At 40.9% G+C, this 25,279-nt stretch overlaps 1 protein-coding gene across 7 annotated transcripts in view; it reads left to right on the top strand.

Annotated features, from left to right (window-relative positions):
- The first annotated feature begins 10,895 nt into the window (after window positions 1–10,895).
- LOC133401187 (plectin-like) overlaps window positions 10,896–25,279 on the top strand; it is a 124,099-nt gene continuing 109,715 nt past the window's right edge. For 4 of the 7 annotated variants that reach the window (XM_061673856.1, XM_061673866.1, XM_061673857.1 and 1 more), the window contains exons 1-2: window positions 10,896–10,996; window positions 13,651–13,881. In XM_061673856.1, coding sequence (XP_061529840.1) covers window positions 13,692–13,881 — 190 coding nt within the window. In that variant the 5' untranslated portion in view covers window positions 10,896–10,996; window positions 13,651–13,691. Of the gene's footprint in view, window positions 10,997–13,650; window positions 13,882–24,790; window positions 25,025–25,279 lie in introns of those variants that run through there. The other 3 variants (XM_061673862.1, XM_061673863.1, XM_061673865.1) reach the window with 2 other exon arrangements.

Consider the following 25,279-nt stretch of genomic DNA (forward strand, 5'->3'; position numbering starts at 1 on the left):
CTCAGGTACAGTATAAGGTGAAAGCTCATAGTTTGGGTTTGAAATATATCTTTTGTGACACAGGTCCTGGAACTCTTTTTGCTGCCATATGTAATATGTTCTGTGCAGCCAGGACAGAGAAGTGTGTTGTGTTTTGCTACATCACAATAAGTTTCATGTTCCGCTTTATGGTAGATCTCATACAGGTATTTATCCTTTTGCTATCACCCTGTTGGTGATGGCGTCCTAAAAAAGGAACCAAAGAAAAAGCAAAGACACGTCTGTGGAATTAATCCTTTAAATGAGTATATCATCACTAATTTGAAGCCTTGCGAGAAAATATTTTGAAATGTATATTTCATTGGTCTGAATAAACACAAATGTCTGATTAGAGGGGTTAAATGTTTCTCACTCTGCTCTGCAAAGACTGCAATTTCCAACATCTATTCAAATACATAACAGCAACAAACAACTGATGTAAAACTGACGTTCGCATTGTGTCTTATCTGCTAGGATGAGACACTGTTCCTTCCGCATGCAATACCCATTAACACTGGTAGTTTCCTTTCAGTGTCATAGATGGAGTCTCACATAGACAAATAGCCTGTGGTTAAGAGAAAGAAGAAAATATAAACAAACAATAATTTCACTATGATTATATTGTAACATTATTGTTAATCACCATTCAATTTCAGTTTCACAAGAGCCCCGCAGATCAAACGTGAAGATTTTGAGCCTTTTCCTATAGCATGGCTCACATCAATTCTAAGTCACTGAAACAATATAAGGCATATCTATGCTTGCTGTTACTGAACCATCACAGCATTCTAGAGATAGGATGATAATGATGTTAACTTGCTTTTTCCTCCACCTTATGCAATACTAGTGCTGAAGCTTGCTCAATTCTAAAATACAGCAGCAGCACTCTCTTGTGGAAGACGGGAATAAATTCACTCATCAGTGACTGGGAATTAAAAAGGCCCAGAACAACTTGGTCAAGCTGCGGTGACTTAAATGTTTACCTGAAATTATTTTAAATATTTTTAATAAACAGTAGTTAGACTGAGTGCAACAAAACTGACATTTGCAGCACAGATAATAATTATGACCACACACACAGTCAAAAGTAGGTGGTTTAAAGAATTACATTTTTAAAAGACGTGCAGTATAGCCTCATGCAACTTTCATGTTTCTTTCAGTTTTACTACATTATTACTTAACCATTTTACTTTATTCTTTTACATAGCATTACATATACTGTAAAGTACTGTACAAGAGTTTTAGTTCATCTTTATGCTGTAGTTTTGTTATTTTAATGACTTTTATCACAGCACATGTTCTGAAATTGTTAAACAAGAAATAAAAAGACTCCTAGAAGGATTATGCAGAAAAAAAAGAAGAAGAAAAAGAAAAAAAAACTTTGTAGCAACTTTGTAACTTTGAAAATGTGTTTAGGATCTGGATAAAGGTGCAGGTCATTTATTTATGAGTAAGTTGAGAAAATATTGCACCAATGAAACGGATTTCCCATCCAGAATCATAATGGCATCACTGTTAGTCAACCTCCATATATCAAAAATGTTATGATAGATAGATAGATAGATAGACAGACAGACAGACAGACAGACAGACAGAAAGATAAAATTCATATTCCCTGGGCTTAAATGGTCACAATGTAAAAATAATCATTAACAATTCCTCATTTTAGAGACTTAACTAAAATAATTCAAACATAATATTCCGTGGTTAACTGACTTTTTACGATGACTTGCATTGGAAAAAACTGCATGTTGATTGCTAAAATCTATCTATCGCTGCCAGTTTTGAATTATACTCAAATATAAGGAAAATGTGAGCTGTAATGGGGGAAAATAATTTCCTATAATTGTCTACTTATTTACTTGAACAGGTCGCAGTCTCATGCTAACACGAGAAGACAATGTATGATGATGGTATAGGGAAGCTATAATATTTCGCTTTGGAGGTCTGGTCAAGTAAAACTGATTCAAACTATTTTAATTTTGGGCCTAGAACAATGCTTTTGATCAATGCTTAAATATTTAATGTGGCTGTGAGAACGTCTGGAGAGAGCACTCTAACCTCATAGAATAGATCTTTATATTTTAAGTACACTAAGGTTGTCTCAGAGTAGTGAAAATCGACATTTAGAAAAATACTTTCAAACTCATACAATTTTAATTTCTGACTTCTCACGATCGTCGCTATCTTTCGTACAGCATCTGTTCTTTTTTCATCTTCTATGTGTTTTTAAGATATCCACACTAATGCAAATATTCGAGTAAAACAACTTGCATGAGTTTGTGTTTAAACATGTGTGAGTGGTGCAATACAGTAGCAGTGTATCTAGGGCTTACATCCAAGCAGCTGGTACACATCTGTTTCTTCGTCTACTGCTGCGGCTTGTGGCTCATGGAGCGAGGTGAACTGGCATGCGGTGTCTGGGTCTGCACCGTTAATGGGTAGGTAGACTGCATGAATGCGGTTTATGGCGAAAGACTACTGCATACTATACTGCATAGGGTTTTGCACTCGATTTCTGTGTGTGAACACGTGGGTATAACGGTGCGTTGTGGGTGTGCAACTTGAAAACGCTGCATTCTTGTGTGTCTGTGGGTTGGTGGTTTGTAATAATCAAATTATTGATCCACTTAATATTGTTGATAAGCCCTCATATGTAATAGTTATCACGTCTCACTTCACCATTGAGGACCTTTCATGGAATGCCCAAAAGTCTTCCATGATGAAGTCAGTTCCAAAAGTGACTCATTGTGGAGTTTTCAGTCTTTCCATTTATTATTTATGTAACTCCTATATCCAATAGACTGAACATAACATTAACCATAGTTTTCCAGATTTCCATCATTGCTTTATGGCTTTATTGAAAAAATGTGCCTTCCATCACATAAATCCATTTTTAAAAAAAGTATCTTCCTGCATTTAGATTGGAGCTAAATGGCTTAGCTTCTTCCAATGGTTTGATATATTATCATCCATCCATCCATCCATATTCAACACCACTCATCCTGGTTAGGGTCACGGGGCACTGGAGCCTATCCCAGCAGACTTCAGGACGAAAGGCAGACTACACACTCAACTGGTCGTCAGTCATATAGACATGGACATACCATTTGCACTCACATTTACACCGTCACTGAGTGTGAACTGAACCCACGGTGCCTGGACCAAAGTCAGGCGAATGTACCACTACACCATCAGTGACTCAATTCTTATCATAAAAGACCCCAAATAACCTTAGCTCATGTTTGAATTCTATTGTGTGATAAAGACATATATTTCCACTCGAGGGCAGTGTTGGTCAAGTAATAGTTTACAGCTTTTGCAGTCGCTTTCTTCTGAAGTGTCTGCAGCTCTAAATTTGGGCAATGTAAATATAGTGAAGTTCAAGCCAGTGGCGTCACTAGGTTTTATGGACTGGAGGGCTAACCCCCAGGGAGATGCACAGGATGTGCACAGAGCGCAAAATTTCACAAACAACTAACAAAGGCTGATAAATTGCTTTAGAACCTTTTCCGGATGTATGTTGAGCATGACATAGATTTCACGACATGTGTGTGTGTGTATATATATCTCTCTAAATTCCTTGCAATTGTACGTTGAGGGTGTTCTTAAACTGTTGGACTATTTGGTCATGCAGTTGTTCACAAAGTGTTGAACCTTGCTACCTAAACCTTTTGGGGATGCTCCTTTTATGCACAAACATGACACTCCCCTGTTTCCAATTAAACTGTTCACTTGTGGAATGTTCCAAACAGGTGTTGTTGTTTTGTTTTTTTTAAGCATTCCTCAATTTTCTCAGTCTTTTGTTGCCCCTGTCCCAGTTTTTTAGAATGTCTTGCAGGCATAAATTTCCAATTGAGAGAATATTTGCAAAAAACAATAGCATACATCAGTTTGAACATTAAAAATCTTATCTTTGTAGTCAAGTGTATTCAACTTAATATGGGTTGAAAAGATTTTTCATTAATTTTATTTTATTCTGTTTTTATTTATACTTTGCACACAACATTACAACTTCATTGGAATTGGGGTTTGCTGCATATACAGTACAGGGCAGCCTGGGCCTGACTGGTGTCAACATCTGCCTCACAGTTCTGAGGATCCGGCTTCAAATTCAGCCTCACTTGTGTGGAGTTTGCATGTTCTGCCGTGCCTGCGTAGGTTTTCTTCGGGTACTCCGGTTTCGTCCCACATTCCCAAAAACATGCATGGTAGGTTAACTGAAGACTCTAAATTGGCTGTAGGTGTGAAAGTGAGTGCAAATGTTTTTTTGTTTATATGTGCCCTGCGATTGGCTGGCGACCAGTCCAGGGTGTATCCCACCTCTCGCCCAGAGTCAGCTGGGATAGGCTCCAGCACGCCCATGACCCTAGTAAGGATAAGCGTTTCGGAAAATGGATAGATGGATGAATATACAGTACAAATAGAGTATACAGTACAGTACAGAATTTAGCGATACGTTTAAATTTGTTTACAGTCAAAAACATGGTTGGAAGTGAAAGCCAAGCAAATTCTGAATCACGACAACCTCCCAACCCCCCCCCAAAAAATAAATAAATAAATAAATTGCCATAACAATATGTCTCTGCAATTGGCTGGTGACCAGTCCAGGGTGTACCCTGCCTGGAGACAGCTGGGATAGACTCCAGGTTACCCGCAACCCGAATGAGGACCAGCGCTATAGTATAGCAAATAGATGGCTATAACATCATTTTAGCACCAGAGGTATCTGCAAAGTATACAATCCAAGGATTATTGAATTCTTGTTTTGTAAGGCCAAATCAAGACATAATTACGGTGTAGATACAGTAATTTGTGTGTAGATACAGTATACATCAGAAAGTAGCACATTTCTTCATTCTAAATCCAGGGACATCAATTATGCATGCAAGACTGCTGGAGTCTTTTATTTCTGGCCTCAGGTTACCGCCATCATGATAATGTAACACCTGCACTGTACCTCACTTGAGATCCTGCAAGGGCAAAACCATCATTCAGGAGTTTCTGGTTCATGAATGGAGTTTGGCAAAGTTAATGGTGACATTTATCCCTGACAAGACAATTGAGGTGAAAGTGACAGTTTAGGTGACCTTAGATGACACTGATATATTCTAACGGTCCTTGAACAAGGTTTGTTCAGGAGGCTTTTGTATAGGGGCCTAGAATTTGGTGCTATGTGCATTATAATATGCATCCATTTCTATACCATTTATTCTCTTCAAGGTCGCATTGAGCTAGGGACAATCTCAGCTGACTTTTGGAAAAAGGTGTACTTCACCCTGGACTGGTCGCAAGTCAATCACAGGCCGCATACACAAACAAGCAGTCGCACTAACAATCACACCGTCACTCAGTGTGAACTGAACCCACACTGCCTGCACCAAAGTCAGGCGATTCTACCACTACACCATCAGTGACTTGCATTATAATGTATCGATTTAGGATGCTTAAGGTGGCGCCTACCCGTGTGGATGCCTCGGTTACGTGCTCTCTAGTATTGTTTGTTTTTGTGTTTTTCGTTCGTCTTTGGAGACATTACGCGACTCACTTACACAAGGGACGATTTGCTAAACATCAGGGAGTCTACACCGGACTTTCTTTCACCAACTTTAGGAAAGCCGCTCAGTTTTTTCCCCGAGTTACTCACCGGGGCAGTGACTGCGGTCTATGGCGCATGGGGGCGAAGGCGACGCCACAGAGGGAAACAAGCCAGCATCCAAGTTAAGCTCCGCAAGAAAGGATACAGACTGTCGTTCCCGTCAATCCACCTCGCGAATCTACGCTCCCTGCCCAACAAAATGGACGAGCTTCATCTTCTGATAAAGACCAGTAAAGACTTTGGACGTTCAGCCGCCCTGTGCTTTACGGAGACTTGGCTCTGTGAGGCTGTCGCTGACCACCATAATGCTTCCCGGCTTCCATCTTCATCGGGCAGGCCGCGTCATGGAGTTATCGGGGAAAACAAATGGCAGTGTGATATGCTTCTATCTCAATGAAAAATGGTGTACAGACATCACGGAGCTCAGCACACACTGCAGCACGCATTTAGAGTTGCTGTTTTTGACCTGTAAGCCATTCTACTCCCCGTGTGAGAATGCATCTTTCATTCTCGCCAGTGTTTACATTCCACCTCAAGCTAACACGAACGCCGCACTGCTAACGCTCGCTGGACAAGTATAACGAAATTGGAAAAAAACACCCAGACTCATCCCTCATTATTCTCGGGGACTTTAACAAAGCTAAGCTCAACCACGAACTCCTTAAATACAAGCAGCACATCGACTGTCCTACCAGGAAAAATAACATTTTAGACCACTGCTATACTACGCTAAATAACACATACCGTGCCATACCTCGTACAGATCTGGGCTCGTCTGATCACTGCTTAATTCACTTAATACCAACATACAGGCAATAACTTAAATGCGCAAAGCAGTGAAACAGTGGAACAATCAAGCAAAGATAGAACTTCAAAGTTGTTTAGACTGCACTTACTGGAGTGTCTTCAGCGTGAAAATTCAGCTGGCAGCCTTGATGAATATACGGACACTGTCACATCCTATATCAGTTTCTGCGAAGACGTGTGTGTACCAACAAAGTCATTTCGCACATTCAATAACAACAAGCCGTGGTTCACTGCCAAACTTAAGCAACTTTGTCATGTTAAAGAGGGCGCCTATCGAAGTGGGGACAGGGCCCTGTATAATTGCACTAGAAACCAGCTGACTAAAGAAATTAACATTGCAAAGTGAAACTATGCAGTAAAGTTAGAAAAACGGTTTAGCGCTAATGACTCTAAATCAGTCTGGCATGCATTACAATCGCTAAACAATTGCAAACGACATTCCCCCAAAGCTGATAACAATAGCAGACTCGCCGACGACTTGAACACCTTCTACTGCAGATTTGAAAAGGACACTTTCACACCCCACACCCACACAGCCGCACCACCGACCACAATCACACCTCTGACTTCTGCGTTGACCATCCACGAACAGGATATGAGACGCATCTTCAAACAACAAAAGATTACCAAAGCAGCAGGCCCAGACCTTGTGTCCCCATCCTGCCTCAAAGTCTGCGCGGAACAGCTCGCTCCAGTCTTTACACAGATCTTCAATAGATCTCTGGAACTGTGCGAAGTATCATCCTGTTTCAAACGCTCCACCATCATCCTAGTCCCCACGAAACCTGCAATCTCGGGTCTGAATGACTACAGACCTGTTGCCTTGATATCTGTGGTCATGAAGTAATTTGAACGCCTCGTGCTTGACCACATCAAGAGTGTCATAGGTCCCCTGCTGGATTCCCTGCAGTTTGCCTACCGAGCAAACAGGTCCGCGGATGATGCAGTCAACATGGTACTGCACTTCATCCTAGAACACCTCGATGCCGCGGGGACCTACGGGAGGATCCTGTTCGTGGACTTCAGCTCAGCGTTTAACACTATCATCCCCGAACTCCTCTCCCACAAGCTTCTCCAGCACAGCGTCTCGCCTGCCATCTGCCAGTGGATTTACAGCTTCCTGACGGGCAGGACAAAGCAGGTGAGGCTGGGGGACACCACCTCATCTACACGCACCACCAGCACCGGGGCGCCCCAAAGTTGTGCCCTCTCTCTGCTGCTCTTCTCTCTCTACACGAACGATTGCACCTCAACACACCCGGCTGTCAAACTCCTGAAATTTGCAGATGACACCACAGTCATTGGTCTCATCAAAGACGGTGACGAGTCTGCGTATCGACAGGAAGTGGAGCGGCTGGAGCTGTGGTGCGGCTGACACAACCTGGAAATTAACACATTCAGGACAGTAGAGATGATCGTGGACTTCAGGAGGCATCCTTCGCGAAAGCTGCCGCTCACGCTGTCTAACTGCCTTGTGTCAACCGTCGAGACCTCCAAGTTCCTGGGAATTACAGTCTCTCAGGACCTGAATTAGGAGTTCAACATCAACTCCATCCTCAAACAGGCCCAGCAGAGGATGTACTTCCTGTGGCTTCTGAGGAAGCATGGACTGCCACAGGAGCTGTTGAGGCAGTTCTACACAGCGGTCATCGAATCAGTCCTGTGTTCTTCCATCACAGTCTAATTTGGTGCTGCTACAAAAAAGGAGAAACTCCGACTGCAACGGAAAATCAAAACTGCTGAAAAAATTGTTGGTACCCTCCTACCCACCCTTGAGGACTTGCAGGCTGCCAGGACTAAGACAAGAGCATCCAAAATCATCTTGGACCCTCCACATCCTGGTCACCAGCTCCTCCAGGTCCTTCCCTCAGGTAGGTGCTACCGAACAATGCAAACTGAAACTAGCAGACATTCCAACAGCTTCTTCCCCCTTGCCATTAACTTCTTAAACAGTTAATTTACAATTCCATTGCAACATGCTGCCAATTTTTTTGTCTTGGGTTGTCACATTTCTGTCGGACCGATTATACATTACTTGTGCACACACTGTAGTAGTCTCACCACGCTGCACTATTTGCATATCTGTTGTTGACCAATACTGACCACTCATGTACCTGAGTAGCATCTGCACCATTTGCACAATCGACTGAGTAGTATCTGCAACATTTGCACAATCAACGTTGTCCCAGATTATTGCACTACTCGTCACGTTAAACTGCATACATTTCTTGAAGTCTCGGTGCCCTTTGTACAATTAGTCATTCTAACTGCTCTCATTGCTAGAGAACTCTGCATCTTTTTGCACAATTGTCAAAAGAGATACCAGATTACTAGCAACATTTTATTGCTCAGTGACTGTTTTTTCCTCAATGTCTTTATGTCTCAAAAGTATTCTCTGTCAATTGACTGTCTGTTGTCGTACTAGAGCGGCTCCAACTACCTTGTGTGTTTTTGACATACTTTGCAAAATAAAGATGATTCTGATTCTGAGTTCAGAAATATTTTGGAAGCCAATGATATTCAGCCACCACTGTCAGAAATGTGGTACAGTATGAGTCATCCTTTGTGAGAGAGTATTTGAGAATAATCTGATTAACTATTCTGCCCCCAAAATAAAAGCATGACACACAAATTGAGTTGGGTTCTTGCCACCTACTTTTGTGCTATTTTTATTTTTTAGTTTTGGTAGAAATAAGTAATTATAAATTTATTGTAGCTGCTTTTCGGGTCCACTTACTTAACACCATTTTCACAAACCAAGTCATAATGTGTCTTTGAATTTTGGTACACATTTCAGGAAATCCTATGGATTAGGATTTTTCTATTGACATCCCAAGCATTCTGATGTTGTTGCTGAGCCCTTTTTTTGTATTGTTTGAATTTTGTAACTGAATGAATTTATCACCATTGGTCTTAGGCTTCAGGCTCATGGTGACATTGAATGACAACGGTGTGATGTTTAAAATCTTGCTTTGTTAAAATGTCTGAGTGACCATTATTCATTGAGTCCGAAACCGAGACAGTGCTTGCATCCTGTTTATTTTGAATGCACACCAGGTTCCAGGTCAATTTAGGTAGAGCCAGAATATCAAATAATCAACTACAGAGCTTTTCAAAAATATATTAATAGCTGGTGGCACGGTGGACGACTGGTTAGAGCTTCAGCCTCACAGCTCTGAGGAGCGGGGTTCAATCCCCGGCCCGGCCTGTGTGGAGTTTGCATATTCTCCCCATGCCTGTGTGGGTTTTCTCCGGGCACTCCGGTTTCCTCCCACATCCCCAAAACATGCATGAATTGGAGACTCTAAATTGCCCATAGGTGTGACTGTGAGTGCGAATGGTTGTTTTTTTGTATGTGCCCTGCGATTGGCTGGCAACCAGTTCAGGGTGTACCCCGCCTCCTGCCCGATGATAGCTGAGATAGGCTCCAGCACGCCTGCGACCCTAGTGAAGAGAAGCGGTTTGGAAAATGGATGGATAGATATTAATAGCTTATTGAACATTAATGAATGATAAATCACTCATCAATTTCTCAGAGAAAAGTGTATTTTTTTGCAGATACTTGTTTTTGCACTTGCAAATCTCACGCCTGTGCCAAGGCACCAAGAAAGGACTGTTCCCTATGTTTAGTATGCATGATCATTGTTTTGCTGTTTTACTCTTTCACTGTTTTGATATCTTATCCAAGGCCAACAGGTGCATGTTTCTGCATGTGTATGTTTCTGTGGGAACCTGTACAAATGTGGTGGACACAGACAGTTCTTGAGACTGTTTCAAGCTTCCTCTTGAACACTGTGACCACTGTCACATAAAGAATCCGACCAAATACACATTTTCAGTTTCAATTTGCCCACCATTACCACCATTTCCTTCAATTTAACTCACACTGGTAGATTTAAAATCCATTTTTAGTAGGACAGAAGTAAAATTTGAACTCAGTGTACACACATTTCGTCGCACCTGTAGAAAATAATGTTTGTGTATGTAGTGGGTACCTTTATCACATTTCAGGGTGAAAGAATAACATTTCGGTTATTTTTTATTACTGTCATAAATCAGAACAGGTAAAGTTTAACTACACTGACACGCACTTCAAACTATGTGTCAACCAACCCCCCCCATATCCCCCCTCCCTCCTACCCCCTCCCCTCACACACACACACACGCGTCAGCCAAAGCCGGTGGAGTTCAATGCACTCGATCGGCACATCAGTCCATGGCTTCCCGCATCCCACGAGACTATCTGCTTTCTTTTTACCACTGCAGTGAAGAAAACGGGAAGGAGAATGTCACGGCTTTACGGTGCCAATTACAACCAGAAGCATGGACGAATACGAAGTCTGGCATTATTGTTGGCGTCATAGGATACTGTGCGATTGGGAAGGACGACTGCAGACCACACATCCTCTTGTCTTTCCCGTGTTTTATATGCCCCCATACGAAGGAGTGGCTGGCTGGTTCACGGTTACTGAATCCAATGAGTGTCGTCCATAACCCATAGTTTTGGGAAGGAAATGCATCCAATGCTATTTGGCAAATATTGCTCACCCAGCATTACAGCGAGGTAGCAAGGTAAGACGACGCATGGCATGCCCTCTCTGGAATAATGCAAGCTTTAGGGTGAGCTAAAACATTGTAGATTGACGTGAATATACAATGGTTTAGTTCACTTTTTGATCCGTACAGATCAAAAGTAAAATCTAACTTGTGTAACTGAGCATTATGCGTTATTGTTCTGTGATTAGGACGCTGCAGGTGCACCATTGTAGTAGATGTAAAAGAACAACCTTTATTTGTCTCCCTCATTGGAAATTAGCCTATGCACTACTGTTCACTTTTTTATTTCTTTATTATTATTATTATTTTTGTTTACATTATGACCACCAGATTACAATCTGAGATTCAATTCAAGAGTTTTATCATCCTGACAGCTGAGTGTCATATTTTGTCGACATTATTGAGCAACAAAACAGAAACAGCAACAGCAAAACATACACAGACACAAGGCTGCTAGCATACAGTGCCAAGTTCAGCTCTACACCCACGATAATAATGTAAAACCTCTCTGATAGTGTCATTTAATACGGAGCCTAATCTTTGTCAATGTATTTTTTTTCTTGTACAAATGACAGTCACTAGACTGTTAAGTCCTTATCATGATGGCCAGCGGATTTGTTTGCTAGCATTTTTAACACAGACAGGTCAGATTGACAGACACGTGTGTAGTATAGAATAAGAACGTGTGTGTATATGGACTAAGGGAGAGATCTCAAATGCACACTCTTGGATGTACAGACACAGTCATGATGGAAAGACTCATTTGTCTTGCTTATTGCATGAAGGCACTGGAATTCTTAACTCCACATCTGTGCTGTGGACTACTTACAATACCCATTCCTCCCTTTGTTTCTTGGCTTTTTAATGTATTCCTATTCCTACCGAAACATTAGCCAGGAAGAGCAGACTTTGTTCTTTCTGTGTCCTGCTGACAATCTCCACTTTCAAAGTCATTTAGATTCTTTTACTCTTGTCATATCAGTCTAAGGTCAACTGGGCCTGCTCAGTAACTTTATATCCATGGTACAGTAATTGTAGCAAGCAATGCATCCTTGTTTTGGATGTGGAGAATGCATTTGATATAATCTACTGAAGAAACACAAGCTGACAATATAGTGGAACCTGGTTTTCGTGGACTAACGGTGGGAGGAGGGGTCGTTGGTTACAGCCGATTGTCTGTTATGTAGAAGCACTTTTTTGTGGTCATATGCAGAGTTGGGTAGAGTAACCAAATATTGTTCTCAATTAAGACTACTGTTACTTGGAAGTAATATGAGTCAAGTCAAATTAAAAAATAGTCCTCCCAAAAATTACTTCAGTAAGAGTAGTGAGTAAAGGGTGAGTAACTTCTGATTTGTCAGCGCATGAACGTCAAATAAAATACAATCAAAACGAAACTATAACTAAATAAAGTATGAATGTACTGTGTTTGTGTGTGTGTGTGTGTGTGTGTGGAGTGCGCATGTGTGTAAGCGAGATTAGCACGTACCCCAAAAGATGCATGTTTTACAGTTACTTATGAGCATAAGAGGGCTAATATGCACAGCCAAAACAACAACAAAAACGTCTGAAACTAACCGCAAGCTGTTTTCTGAGCTTAGAAGTGGTCTGGAATATCCATGTTTGGGCAGACAGTTCCAGGCAAATAATACAATGCATGAAAGCTGTTATTTTTGTCGTCTGAAATGCAAACACAGTCGCACGCCATTGCCTTCTGTGCGAATGAGGACCTTCCCAACATGGCCGCCAGGTAAGGAAGTCGATTTGCTGGACTGGCGTAGCTAGTGTTCATATCTATGCTCGCGAAGCCCAATAGAAGACGTTGTGTGACTGTCTTGTGTCGGTTGATTGGTGAACTGGAGTTAAATGTCACTAGCAGTTACGTTGGTAAAAGTCATATTCTAAACAGATCGCACACGAAAAAAGTGATAAATAAGAAATAAATGATAAAGAAAAGTAGCAAGTGGCATGTAGAGCATTGTAACAGAGTAAAAGTACCGTTTCTTAATCACATCAATTGTGAGGGCTCGCACGGGGCACGGCTGTGGTGGGCAACTATGAACGAAAAAAATACGTAAATGACTTTACAGGGTCTTTAATCAACCAAGGTCAACATTAATTTGTGTGTAGGTCACATTTTTTATTTATTTTTTGGTCTTCAGTTAGTTACTGCAAGTGTCGTCAAACAATATTGAGAACTGCAAAACAGCTTGAGTATTACGTTCAGCCATAGTACAAATCATCTTGTTTTTTCCCCTTGGCCACTATTTATGCCTGCTGCTACACATTACTGGTAAATATTTAACCACAAGGTAAAGATCATGGACTGAGCAAAATGTTTTACAACCTCCATAATGAGAGTTTCTAAAAAATGACACCAACAACGTTTTAAAGTGTATTAAATACACACTTGTCTGTATTGAACAATAAATACAATGTTTGTTGTCTTATAAGGGCTATTTGAATATCATTCAGAGTAATGCTTCTAAGGTACACGCACACCCCTCTGAAATTGAAATGAGAAAAAAAGTTGTTTATTTGCATGACAACATTTGATTTAATTTACTCAGTTGTGAGGTTTACCCTGCTGGACCTGTGAAAAATGAAATGATTGTGTACCGTTTCGGACCTTGACATGAGTCTGTGGTTCCCGTCTGTGCTTTATGCAGCAGTGTCAACTTGCACCTTTGATCGTTCCTGTGGGTGGGTGATGGCAAATTCAAAAGAAAGACGCAGGGATCAGATCCTACAAGAGGAGAGCAATAGAGAAGCGAGCAGCATCCCCTGTCCAGGTGACACACTCCCCTGGAACTTGTCCAAACATCAATGGGCCAAACGGTCCAAGTCAGCCTTGGGAGAGGTCCTGGATCCAGCTGAGAGGGCGGTAATTCGCATCGCAGGTAAACTCACTTTAACAGCTGCGGTATATGTATGCTTAATTTGTCGACAAGGTTCCAGCTATATAATTACATGCTAGTAATGTTGCAGCTGGTTTTAGTATGCGATTGGTGTAAATATATCAAATAAACTTACAATGTAACTAGAATATCAGTTTTTACCAGACAAGAGCCAAGATCTCTGCATCTGTACATTAAGTGTGTTGAGTGTTACTTGTTGTGGAGCATTCGCAGAATTTCAGTGTGATCTCGGGAGAATACACAGGAGGGTACATAAGTGGTGAGCAGGTACAAATGCAGGCTGAAAATATTAAAAGCGTACCAGTGTGTGTCATTGCGCATTTGCGTAGCAATCATTTTCACTTTTTTTATGGCGGGGAGTTGAGTATAAATGAATCTGTCATCCATAAAGATTAGTCCTGAAACTGTAACCTGACAAGATAATTGACAATTCATTTAAATTTGTAGCGAAATAATGCTCTGCCTTCTCAGCCCACTCTGCAATTTTTCCTCTCTGTGATGTTATAAATGTCCCATCACAAAGGAATCCGTAGCCTTGCATGTTCGACTGTAAGTGGTACAAATGAAGTAAGCATTGTTTTCGACATACTGGAAATGGTTAATCTTTTCCCAATAGCGACATGATGTATTTTACCATCGAATTGGGAAACAAAGTACAAAGGGACTGTATTCAAGTGTGAGGTGGGGTCACTCTTGCACTGCACAGACAATGGAGTGGGATCATGGCCAAACCAACCGTCGTGGCGCTAGAAACATTGCTTATTCATGTTAAGCGATAGAAGTGACATTTGTATTCTGTAGAAGGGTGCAGTTGTTAGATATTTACACCAAGCGAGGATGTAAAAAAAACAACTAAGGTAAAAAATGAATTGAAAATAAGCGCTGTGCCCAAAAGAAAAAACAATTATGAATGAATTGAGTTGGGTTGGAAGGATTATGTTTGGCAATGTTATGTGCCACACAGCTACACTGTATATTTATATGTGCATTGTATAAATTGTGTATTTTGGTGGCTTGTTGATGAAATGCTACCTCCACGAGTAATAATGCAATGAAATCTCTCGGGGTACTCACGTTTAAGTGTGCAAGGGAGGGTTACTGTTAAATTAGTAATAGCAGTATATCACCATTAACTTTAAATGAACAACACTTAATTGATTGCTCTGTGAAGTTGTTGTTGGGGAAGGGGGTGCCATGAGTGCTGGCTCACTGCATGGAACAGATCTGCCTAAAATAAGATGATTTCACTATGGCAAGAAATATGCTGTAAAAATATGTCTATACATTAATTCTTTATCAGGTGGAAATTTTGACGAAAGCATGACATAGACGTGACAAACACACCTGGGAATTGTTGTACATGGTGGGTGGAAAAAAAAAGAAATTTGAACTTGAAGATAATGCAGAAAATTGCTCATTCATTCATTAATTTTCTGTACCGCTTATCCTCTCTAGGGTTGCGGGAGTGCTGGAGCCTATCCCAGCTGACTCTGGGCGAGAGGCAGTGTACACCCTGAACTGATCGCCATCCAATCACAGGGCACATATAAACAAACAACCATTCACACTCACATTCACACCTACGGGCGATTTAGAGTTTTCAGTTAACCTACCATGCATGTTTTTGGGACGTCAGTTACTGAAACGTGAAATTTGCTATTTACTGCAAGTACTGTATTGGTGAACGGAGGATTAGAGGAGCATTGTACCTTGGTTGTGGTGATTCAACAATTGCAGGAACTGGACTAGAACACGGGTTTCCCATTCCACCGACTTGTGTTTTTGTTAGAAAATGTGACAAAGCACAACATTTAGAAATGGTAGTTTTCACAAGCCATGACAGGTGAATTTCAACCTTGTGATCTGATGTTTGTTCTCAATGGGATTTAAGACCATGTTTAACCACAAAGGTTGCGCATTGTTTGAATTTGAGTGATTCCGGTTCCGATTCCGGTTCCAAGCGATTCTCGATTCCGATTCTTTTAGGGGGCTGGGTCAAAAAGGTTTGCATGGTTTAAATAAAGTGTGTCCAAATTATGAACATCCATTTTCTTAGCAGCCCGCAACATAGACTAAAATGAACATTTGACTCAGGGTTCATTATAACCAGTATCAATATCAAACCTATGAACTAAAAGGCAATGTGTACGGAACTAAACCAATTGACTTAATATTCATTAATTAGTGTTTCAGCAAAAAGTTAAATATAGCATTGTTAAAATAGTTATTTGGGACTGTTTCATCACGTCAAATGGTTTATGGGTGCAAATTTTAAATTGACTTTCGGTTTTAAGCTTGTACCCTTTTATTTTGAAGGGTATGCACCGGAACGCATTTTGGCACAAAAAGTAACTTCACACGGCACTGGTGTTTTTTTTTAATTAATATTTTTTTTTATGGATGGAACCAAATGCTATATAACGCTGATTCCTTTCCCTACCCACCGATGAGGCACAAGGTTGTGATACTCTGAGACAACGTTTATATGAATTTTGTCCCAATTCTTTGCGATGTAAAGTTGCTACGGTGAAGTTTCGTTTCACAAACCCAATTGGCTTCACTGAAGCTCTGCGCCGTGTAGGCTGAGGCTCGGCGCGGGAGGGAGAACGTCAGACGCTCCACATCGTGAAAGCCTCCTTTGCACAATATAGTCTTATTCCAAGTGTTGCACTGAGGCGACTGGTCATTCATTTTTAACAAAGTTAAGGCACACTTTGTTCGTCGCCGGCGCCGTTGGGCACAAGCACGTCCTCGTGCACGCTCTTCTTCATTGGTTTTCGCCACTTCTTCTTCGGGGTGGGCAAATTGTAGGCATCGAAACTGGGAACCGACATTTTTTAATTTGAACGATTCTGGGAGAACTGGAATGCAAGTCCCGGTTCCAATTTGTTCTCGATTCTCGATGCCCACCAGTATTAGCGTGTTTTTTCTTGCTCCAGTTAAAAAAAAAAGTTTTAATTTTGGTTCCAGTTTTAGAACACTATGTCTTCAATTTTTGTTTTGGAATGTGGTGTGTTCCTGCAAGAGGAAGTTTGCATAACTTGTGTACCTATAATAAGCCTTCATGCATATCCTTTGCTGCTCTTCCTGTGCTCTTCCATCAGGTCAGGCAGTGTTAGCACACGTGAGCGAGCCTGACTGCATCCTGTATCTTTGGTCACAGTGTGCAGATTTGGGCAACAGATAATCCCATGAGCAAAATTCTGTACTTTATTCTCACCTTCACAATTTAGGAGCTCTCTGTTTAGCAACACACAGTAAGAAAGTACAAACTGTAGTTAATTACTGTAAAGTATTTTAAAGTTATAAATATTTAAATTCAGTTAAAATCTTATCTAAAACATTGTCTGTACAGTTAATAAAGGTTTTATGATGATGATGGTTTTAACTATGGAACATCCATCCATACATTTTCTATGCCGCCCATCCTTATTAGTCATAGGTGAGATGGAGCCCATCCCAGCTGATTTTGAGTGAGAGGCGAGGTACACTCTTCACTGGTTGAGAGTCGATAGCAATGCACATCTACTGTAGTCTTCCACTCTTACATTCACACCTAAGGACAATTTAGAGTCTTCAAAGAATCCAACATATAGGAGGAAGCCGGAGTGCCCGCAGAAAACCCACACATGCACAGGGAGAACATGCAAACTCCACATAGGAAGGCTGCAGCCCAGATTCAAACCCTGAACCTTAGAATTGTGAAGCAGATGTGTTAACCACTCATACATTGTTCTACCCAATATGGAACAGATTATTCAAATTACAAATACTAACATGTTTTATATTTTATTATACCAATAAAGGCGCCACGGTGGACGACTGGTTAGCACATCTGCCTCACAATTCAGAGGATTGGGTTTCAAATCCTGGCCCCGCTTATGTGGAGTTTTCATGTTCTCCCCATGCCTGAGTGGGTTTCCTCCCACATCCCAAAAACATGCGTGGTAGGTTGATTGAAAACTCAAAATTGCCTGTAAGTGTGAATGTGAGTGTGAATGGTTGTTTATTTATTAAGTATGAGCCCTGCGATTGGCTGGTGACCAGGTCGGGGCGTACCCTGGCTCTCGCCTGAAGATAGCTGGGACAGGCTCCAGCACGCCCGCGACCCTAATGAGGATAAGCGGTACAGAAAATGGATGGATGGATGGATATATGTACCAGTAAATATACTGTCAGTAATGTTGTTTTCTTGGTATCTAGATTTGAAAGACCGTAATTTTTATATTTCTCTGTTTGCTATTGAAATCAAAAGTCTGACACTTTTTGCTCGGGGGGCTACTGTATTACCACTCTTGCCTCAGGCAGAATAATGATACAACGAAGGACGTTTATTAAAATTGGTATTTTAGCACAAAGCAGTCTATTTTTTGGGGGGGAACTGGAGATTTCTATCAGGAATAAAAGGATCTTTGTGAATAAAGTTACATTGTTTAGGCAAGAGAAATGTCTCATGGAAACGTTTCTCTGTCCATGGTTTCTATTCATTCATACAGGCTGCCTATTCGTCTTCTCATCGCCTTTAAATGAAGAAGGGAATATCTAGCTTCGCATGTTCCAGAACAGATAAAGCTGTGTTGAAGCTATTATGACCTCGACAGCAATAAACTATTTGAACAATAGGTGGCACTTTATGTCAAAGGGGCTCGTTAACTGAAAGCGTTCCTCCTGAAAGACTGCCACATCCTCTGGAAAAAGTGTCACACTTTCCATACTCACTTCAAATAGCATTCACCACATAGTGTACCCATTGTGCTGCTGGTGTTACAGTGCACGAAGACAATATGATTTATGCTCAGTGATGTCGCCAAGCAGACAGAATGTCTTTATTTCGTCTGTTCTTCACAACCATCAACTTTCAATTTTCCCCTTATTTCAGCAATTAGTTTCTGAGAAACACCATCAAAACAAATGGCAGTAATGAGGACATATGCGATGGGGTGGCGATGGGATATATTCAAGTGCAACATCGAATTATGAGAAAAAAAAGTGTTCTCCCCGTGCTTGCATGGGTTTTCACCTGGTACTCCGGCTTCCTCCCACATTCCAAAAACATGCATGTTAGCTAATAGCTAAATGAAGACTTGAAATTGTCTTCAGGCGTGAATTTTAGTGTGAATAGTTATTTCTCTATATGTGCCCTGCGATTGTCTGGTCACCAGTTCAGAGTTTACAGTGCCTCTCTCCTAAAGTCATTTGGGAGAGGCTTCAGCACACCCCTGACCCTAATGAGGAAAAGCAATATAGAAAATGGATGGATGTTTTTTTATTGGTCAGTGTTTATGACAGTATTTTAAGATAATTACAACAAGCAGCAGACAAACACCTGGTCGAGTTAATATATGACTTCCGCTACAGATCAGATAGCACTGCCTGCAGATCTGGTTACCATGTGGGTCTTTCTCTTGCTATTATTAAGCCCAAGCGCTGTTTTAAAAAACAAAACCAGACCTGGATATTGTATGGCACAGTCTCTGATCGACCCTCACAAGGACGTTACGATGTCAAAATAAAACATTAGGTAAGCTGGGTGCTTGAGTTTTGAAAGTGGTGCTCTTTCCACGCGTCACCATCGGGTGTAGTGCAGGGATGTGTGTTGTGTTTGTGTTTTAAAATGTAGAAGAAATTGATGCACACTGACTATAGACATTTTTGTGAATGTTGATTAAATTGTGATATGTCCATCCATCCATTTTCTGAGCCAAGCAGACAGCCCAGCTATCTTCGGGCAGGAGGCAGGGTACACCCTGAACTGGTTGAAATAGTGATATGTTAAAGTGTAAATACTTAATTGACTATGATTGACTATAATGTTTTAAAATTGTTATTTCCTAATTGTAACGACATGCAGCAATCCCCTGCATTTTGATGGTTCACGTTTCACATATTCAACTATTTAATTTTTTTTGTGTGTGGAATATATCCAGCACGCCTACGACCTTAGTGAAGATAAGAAGTCTGGAAAATGGACAGATGGATATCCCCATCTGTTTGGAGGAAAAACTCACTTCTTCATGTTTCTGTGTTTTCTGAAATCTCTTAAGATGCCACAAGATGCCGCCAAAACCGTGTCCGAATGAGAGCCGTACTGTAATTGGTGTCAAGGATTAGGAAGCATGTTGAATTGATTCATCTCGCCCAAATCCAGACTATTAGATTGCAGTATCACGGCTGTATTGCACATGCACCGCGAATACGACAAATGCTTTGCTCGTGTGCTGGCGCGTCCATACATATGTATGGGTAGATACGCCAGCGTAATGGAACAGCCCGGCTAACCGACGTTCCTATATAGCGACCATGTTGGGGAGGTCGACTAGAGGGAACACATGGACACTGAAATGAAGTCGTATTTGCTTATTCCTCATTCGATTCGATCATTGCCAAAGCATATGCTATCAATAGACAACATTTTAAAAAAAGAAAAACAACATATTTAAATATATCCCCCCCCCCCTTATTGTAGGCTGTTTTACGCAACCGTATGCAGCACAATGTATTGACATATTTGGTCTTTTGGTTTTCTTACCGTACACACACACAGTGTTGTACCTGAACGAGTTCAATGAACGAAATTTCATGAATTAGTTCAATGGGCGAACATGAAATGAACTTAGTTTATTTCTGCCTGATGAACGTTATTGAAAAAGGTCTCATTCTGGTGTTTGTGAGCGGTTTTTGAATGAAAGTTCATTTTCATTCATTTTCTTTTAGAGACCTCAGGATAAAACCTGGCTGAACACACTATACATGAGCCTTCATATATCGGGGGACAAATGCTGTATTTGGCATCCCATTCACACAGCCGACATTCATGTTTACATTAGACAAGAAAACGTTTATGTTCTCGGTCATAAAAATTTTATAATTTAAGAAAAACGATTAATATGCCGCGGCGTTGGTTGTGTATGCAAGTTCCTATATTTTAAACGCACCCTGACCGCACCCTGTGTTGCTAGCAGCAAATGTGTGACTGATGTTCTTCTGCACTCCATGAGTGTGCTTTAAGCTGTTTATTTACATTGCAGTTAGAGTTTACTGTAAAACTAAACGTACAACAAAAATAATTGCACACAGTGTATATTTAAATACAAGACACATCGTTTTTTTGAAATCGCCATCTTAATGCTAACAATCAATGGAAAACCTTTTTGACGGACATTAGATCACGAGAGGGATTTACCTTCAAATAACGAATATTCACACACAAATGCTGTAGTAACACATGCGGACAGGTATATAACAATACTCACCGGTATATATTCTTCCGTATCTATGAAAAACGAGTTTAATAGTTTTATTGCTACTTTCTTCTTGTGCTCTTTTTTTTTTTTGGCTTACTTTAATATGCAACTCCATGCATGCATCGCACCACACTTCCCCCAAGAGGCCAAGGACTGTACAGGAGGATCAGTAAATACAGTCAGATCCTAGTCTAAAAAGAAACAAACCCTCCCCCCCGTTTTAAGTCAGTTAGCATTAACAACATTATTTATATTTGCTAAATGCCAGAATATTGAGAGGAGGACTTTTTTTTAGACAAATATATATAATAGATAATACAGTCACCCAAGTTATCCCAACAGTTTTAGCCATGGCTGTATTTATTTTTATTTATTCTTTTTTATTTCTATTTTTTTAAATAAATTATTATTTTCTGTACTAATTTATTTTCAGGTTGTTCTTTTAAGTTATATTTAAAGTTGTGTTTTTGTAGTTAAATAAATACTACTACCAATAATACTTTTTAAGTCAATGTATAATCGTGTTTATTGATCGTGATTTCAATCAAAATAATCGAGATTATTATTGTTGCCATAACCGCCCAGCTAGGGTGGGGCATCGAGAATCGAGAACCGATTGGAACTGGGACTAACGTTCCGGATCTCCTGGAATTGTTCAAATTTAAAAATGTCGGTTCCCAGTTTCGATGCCTAGTCCCTCGGCCCAGAGGAAGAAGTGGCGAAAACCAAAGAAGAAGCGACGAAAACTAACAATGAAGAACACACACGAAGATGTGCTTGTGCCCAACGGCGGCGACCGTGAACAAAAGTGTGTCTCAGGTTTGTTCAAATGAATGACCAGTCGCCTCAATCACAACACTTGGAATAAGATTATATTGTTCAAAGGAGGCCTGCACGATGTGTAGCGTCTGACGCGCGCCGAGCCTCAGCCTACACCGCGAGCTTCACTGAAGTCAACTCTCAGTCAGTTGGGTGAGTAAAACAATAAAATATGTCTATGCCAACATTGAGACAGCCAACAAGGTAAACGGTTGGTTGCACTTTTGCACTGATGGTTTTTAGCAGTTATTTTAGTCTTCAAAGCAACGTAAGAGCCGATGACAGAAAAAAAAAGCTTAACATTGAGCTAAAACTTCACCGTAGCAACTTTACATCACAATGAATTGGGACAAACTTCACATAAACGTCTCACAGTATCACAAACACTAACCTTGTGCCTTATCGGTGGGTAAGGAAAGGAATCAACGTTTTATAGCATTTGGTTCCATCAATTAAAAAAATAAAATAAAATAAATCACCGGTGCCGTGTGAAGTTACTTTTCGTGCCAAAATGCTGAGTTCTGGTGCGTACCCTTCAAAATAAAAGGCTACAAGCTTAAAACAGGAAGTCAAGTTCAAACTTGCACGCACAAACCATTTGACGTGATAAAACAGTCCCTAATAACAAATTTATCAAGGCTATATTTAACTTTTAGCTGAAACATTAATACATATTAATTTAATTAGGTTAGTTCCACACACATTGCCTTTGAGATCATAGGTTTGATATTGATACTGGTTATAAAGAACCCCGAGTCAAATGTTCATTTTAATCTATGCTGCGGGCTGCTAAGAAAACGGATGTTCATAATTTGTAAACCCTTCATTTAAACCATGCAAACTTTTTTGATCCAGCGCCCTAAAATAATTGGAATTGAGAATCATTTGGAACCGAAATCGAAATAAGGAACCTGAATCGGGACCGGAATTGCTCAAATTCAAACGATGCCCAACCCTATGCCCAGCCTTACTATCGACCCACTCTTAATCCAACGGTTACACTTAGGTTGGGAATTAAAATGTCACTGAAATGTGTGTGTTTTCTTTAATGGCATGGTAATTGTGTTCAAACTCATTCTCAATAGCCACTTATTGTTTCGCTTGCTACCTTTTTGAGTTGCTGGACTGTCGTATGTCCAGTAAGTGGTCATATACGGATAAAAACACAGGTCGTATTGCTTTTGTTTCAAGCAGTGCTTGCAGACCGTAATATGTCTTGTCAGTTTTTACTCCCTCGTCATTGTATTCAACAGTAAAACCGAAATTAATCCATCACTGGTGTGTCTTCAAATGTTCATGCTTTCAAATTTGTGTTTGTGGTTTTACATTTTACTGTCCATGAGCTGCATTTTGAAGCCAGATACAGTTATTATTGTGAGTGGGTGAATGCACAACAGGCACGCACACATACACACTGTGTCAATGCAAACTAAATTGCAAAACCGAAAAACCGCAGTCCATAGGGCCATATTGTGCTGTACTGAGCGTACCAAACATTACTCCGTAAAACCGTCCCATCTCTAATATACCTGTATACAGACTAGTTAGTTAGTATAATACTGTAGACTCATCATACACGGCAAGCAGCAGTCAGCGTTTGAACTGACCATGCTTCATCCAGGAAAGACTCCTAGCTGGTGCCAACTTGGACTGTCAAGAATTGAGGCTGCATGGATTTTGCTTTTACCACTATGCAACCCTACTTTTCGACTAGAACAGACACAACTACATTTGCATTTTGCAAATAGTGCAGTGGTTCCCAAACCTTTTTTGCAGGCGCCCCTTTTTGAGATGAAACTTGTACAGCCCCATCAAACGACCTTTTTATTAAAAGAAGTTTGCACATGGTGCTGTGCCATGAAAAGCCTTTGGTGGCAGTAATGCATTTTTCATCCATCAAATAAATTCAAGGAGAAAAAGCTCAATTCGTGCCATGATTTAAACAGGCTACGTGCAATTTGGAGGAAAGGCAGAGTTTGGGAAATCTAGTCAAACGCCGCTTCAACTGTGGGAAAGCATTGCCATTGATGAAATTCAACAGGGTCAAGAGCGTACAATTGCTGCTCTTCCTGATGTCTACATCACCTTAATTTTATTTTATGGCAGTGTTATCTCAGACTTAATCAGTCAAAAGAATTGCCATATTTGTATAGTGGAATTACTGATATGGTGGCACGGTGTACGACTGGTTAGAGCGTCTGCCTCACAGTTCTGAGGACCGGGGTTCAAATCCCGGCCCCGCCTGTGTGGAGTTTGCATATTCTCCCCGTGCCTCCGTGGGTTTTCTCCGGGCACTCCGGTTTCCTCCCACATTCCAAAAACATGCATGGTAGGTTAATTGAAGACTCTAAATTGCCCGTAGGTGTGAATGTGAGTGTGGATGGTTGTTTGTTTGTATGTGCCTTGCGATTGGCTGGCAACTGGTTCAGGGTGTACCCCGCCTCCTGCCCGATGATAGCTGGGATAGGCTCCAGCATGCCCGCGACCCTTGTTCGGAGAAGCGGCTCAGAAAATGGATGGATGGATGGAATTACTGATATAATTCTTACCAGATGGCGTTTGGTTGTACTGGTGTACCTAATAATGTGTCTGCTGAATGTATACTGCCATCCATGACATTTCAGTTGAGTTGAAGTGTTACCAGTAAGGGTAGTGCTTGAACTCGGCTCCTACTACTTTGCAAGCCCAAGCAGTGAATGAGTGCCTGCCCTTCTGGTCAGTGTATCTTTAAAAGGAGGGGCCGGATATTTATATATTTTTTTTTTTCGAGTGTGTGTGTTAGGGGGGTGTGTGAAGCTCGGCCATGGAATGAAGTTGGCAGCTGCGTAGGGTTCACACACTACTGAGAGAGCTGAAAGAGTACGGCAAAGAGTTCTCACAAACTCCGAAAAGCTCTGACACAAACTAATTGAAAATAAGTGGAAAAAGTAGTCTTGAAGGAGAAGGAAGGAAAGAGGGTGAGATTGCTGGCATGGCCGTGTATGAACCCGCCTACCTGCCTCCAGACGCTGAGGAGCAGGACTTCATCCAGGCTTATGAAAGCGTCAGAGAGAAGTATAAAGGTGAGAGCCTGGCTGATGCCATCGTCTGCATGATTGATGGAAGACACATTTTAGTGGGTTTGCAAGAGTCCTGATCTGTTTGTGGGGTTATTGACCCTGCATATATCCATATATGCCTTTATGTTGTGTGTGTTTGGACTTGCAGGGTAGCTATTGATTATTGATTAGTACATAGGTTCTCTGTCACTCGTGTGTTGCGGGTTACTAGAGTCCACCGGCTTTTACAGAATTGCTCCACTCTGATTTGTGACTGTA

Source organism: Phycodurus eques, chromosome 4 (genome assembly GCF_024500275.1).
Source record: "Phycodurus eques isolate BA_2022a chromosome 4, UOR_Pequ_1.1, whole genome shotgun sequence".
Taxonomy (NCBI): Eukaryota; Metazoa; Chordata; class Actinopteri; order Syngnathiformes; family Syngnathidae; genus Phycodurus; species Phycodurus eques.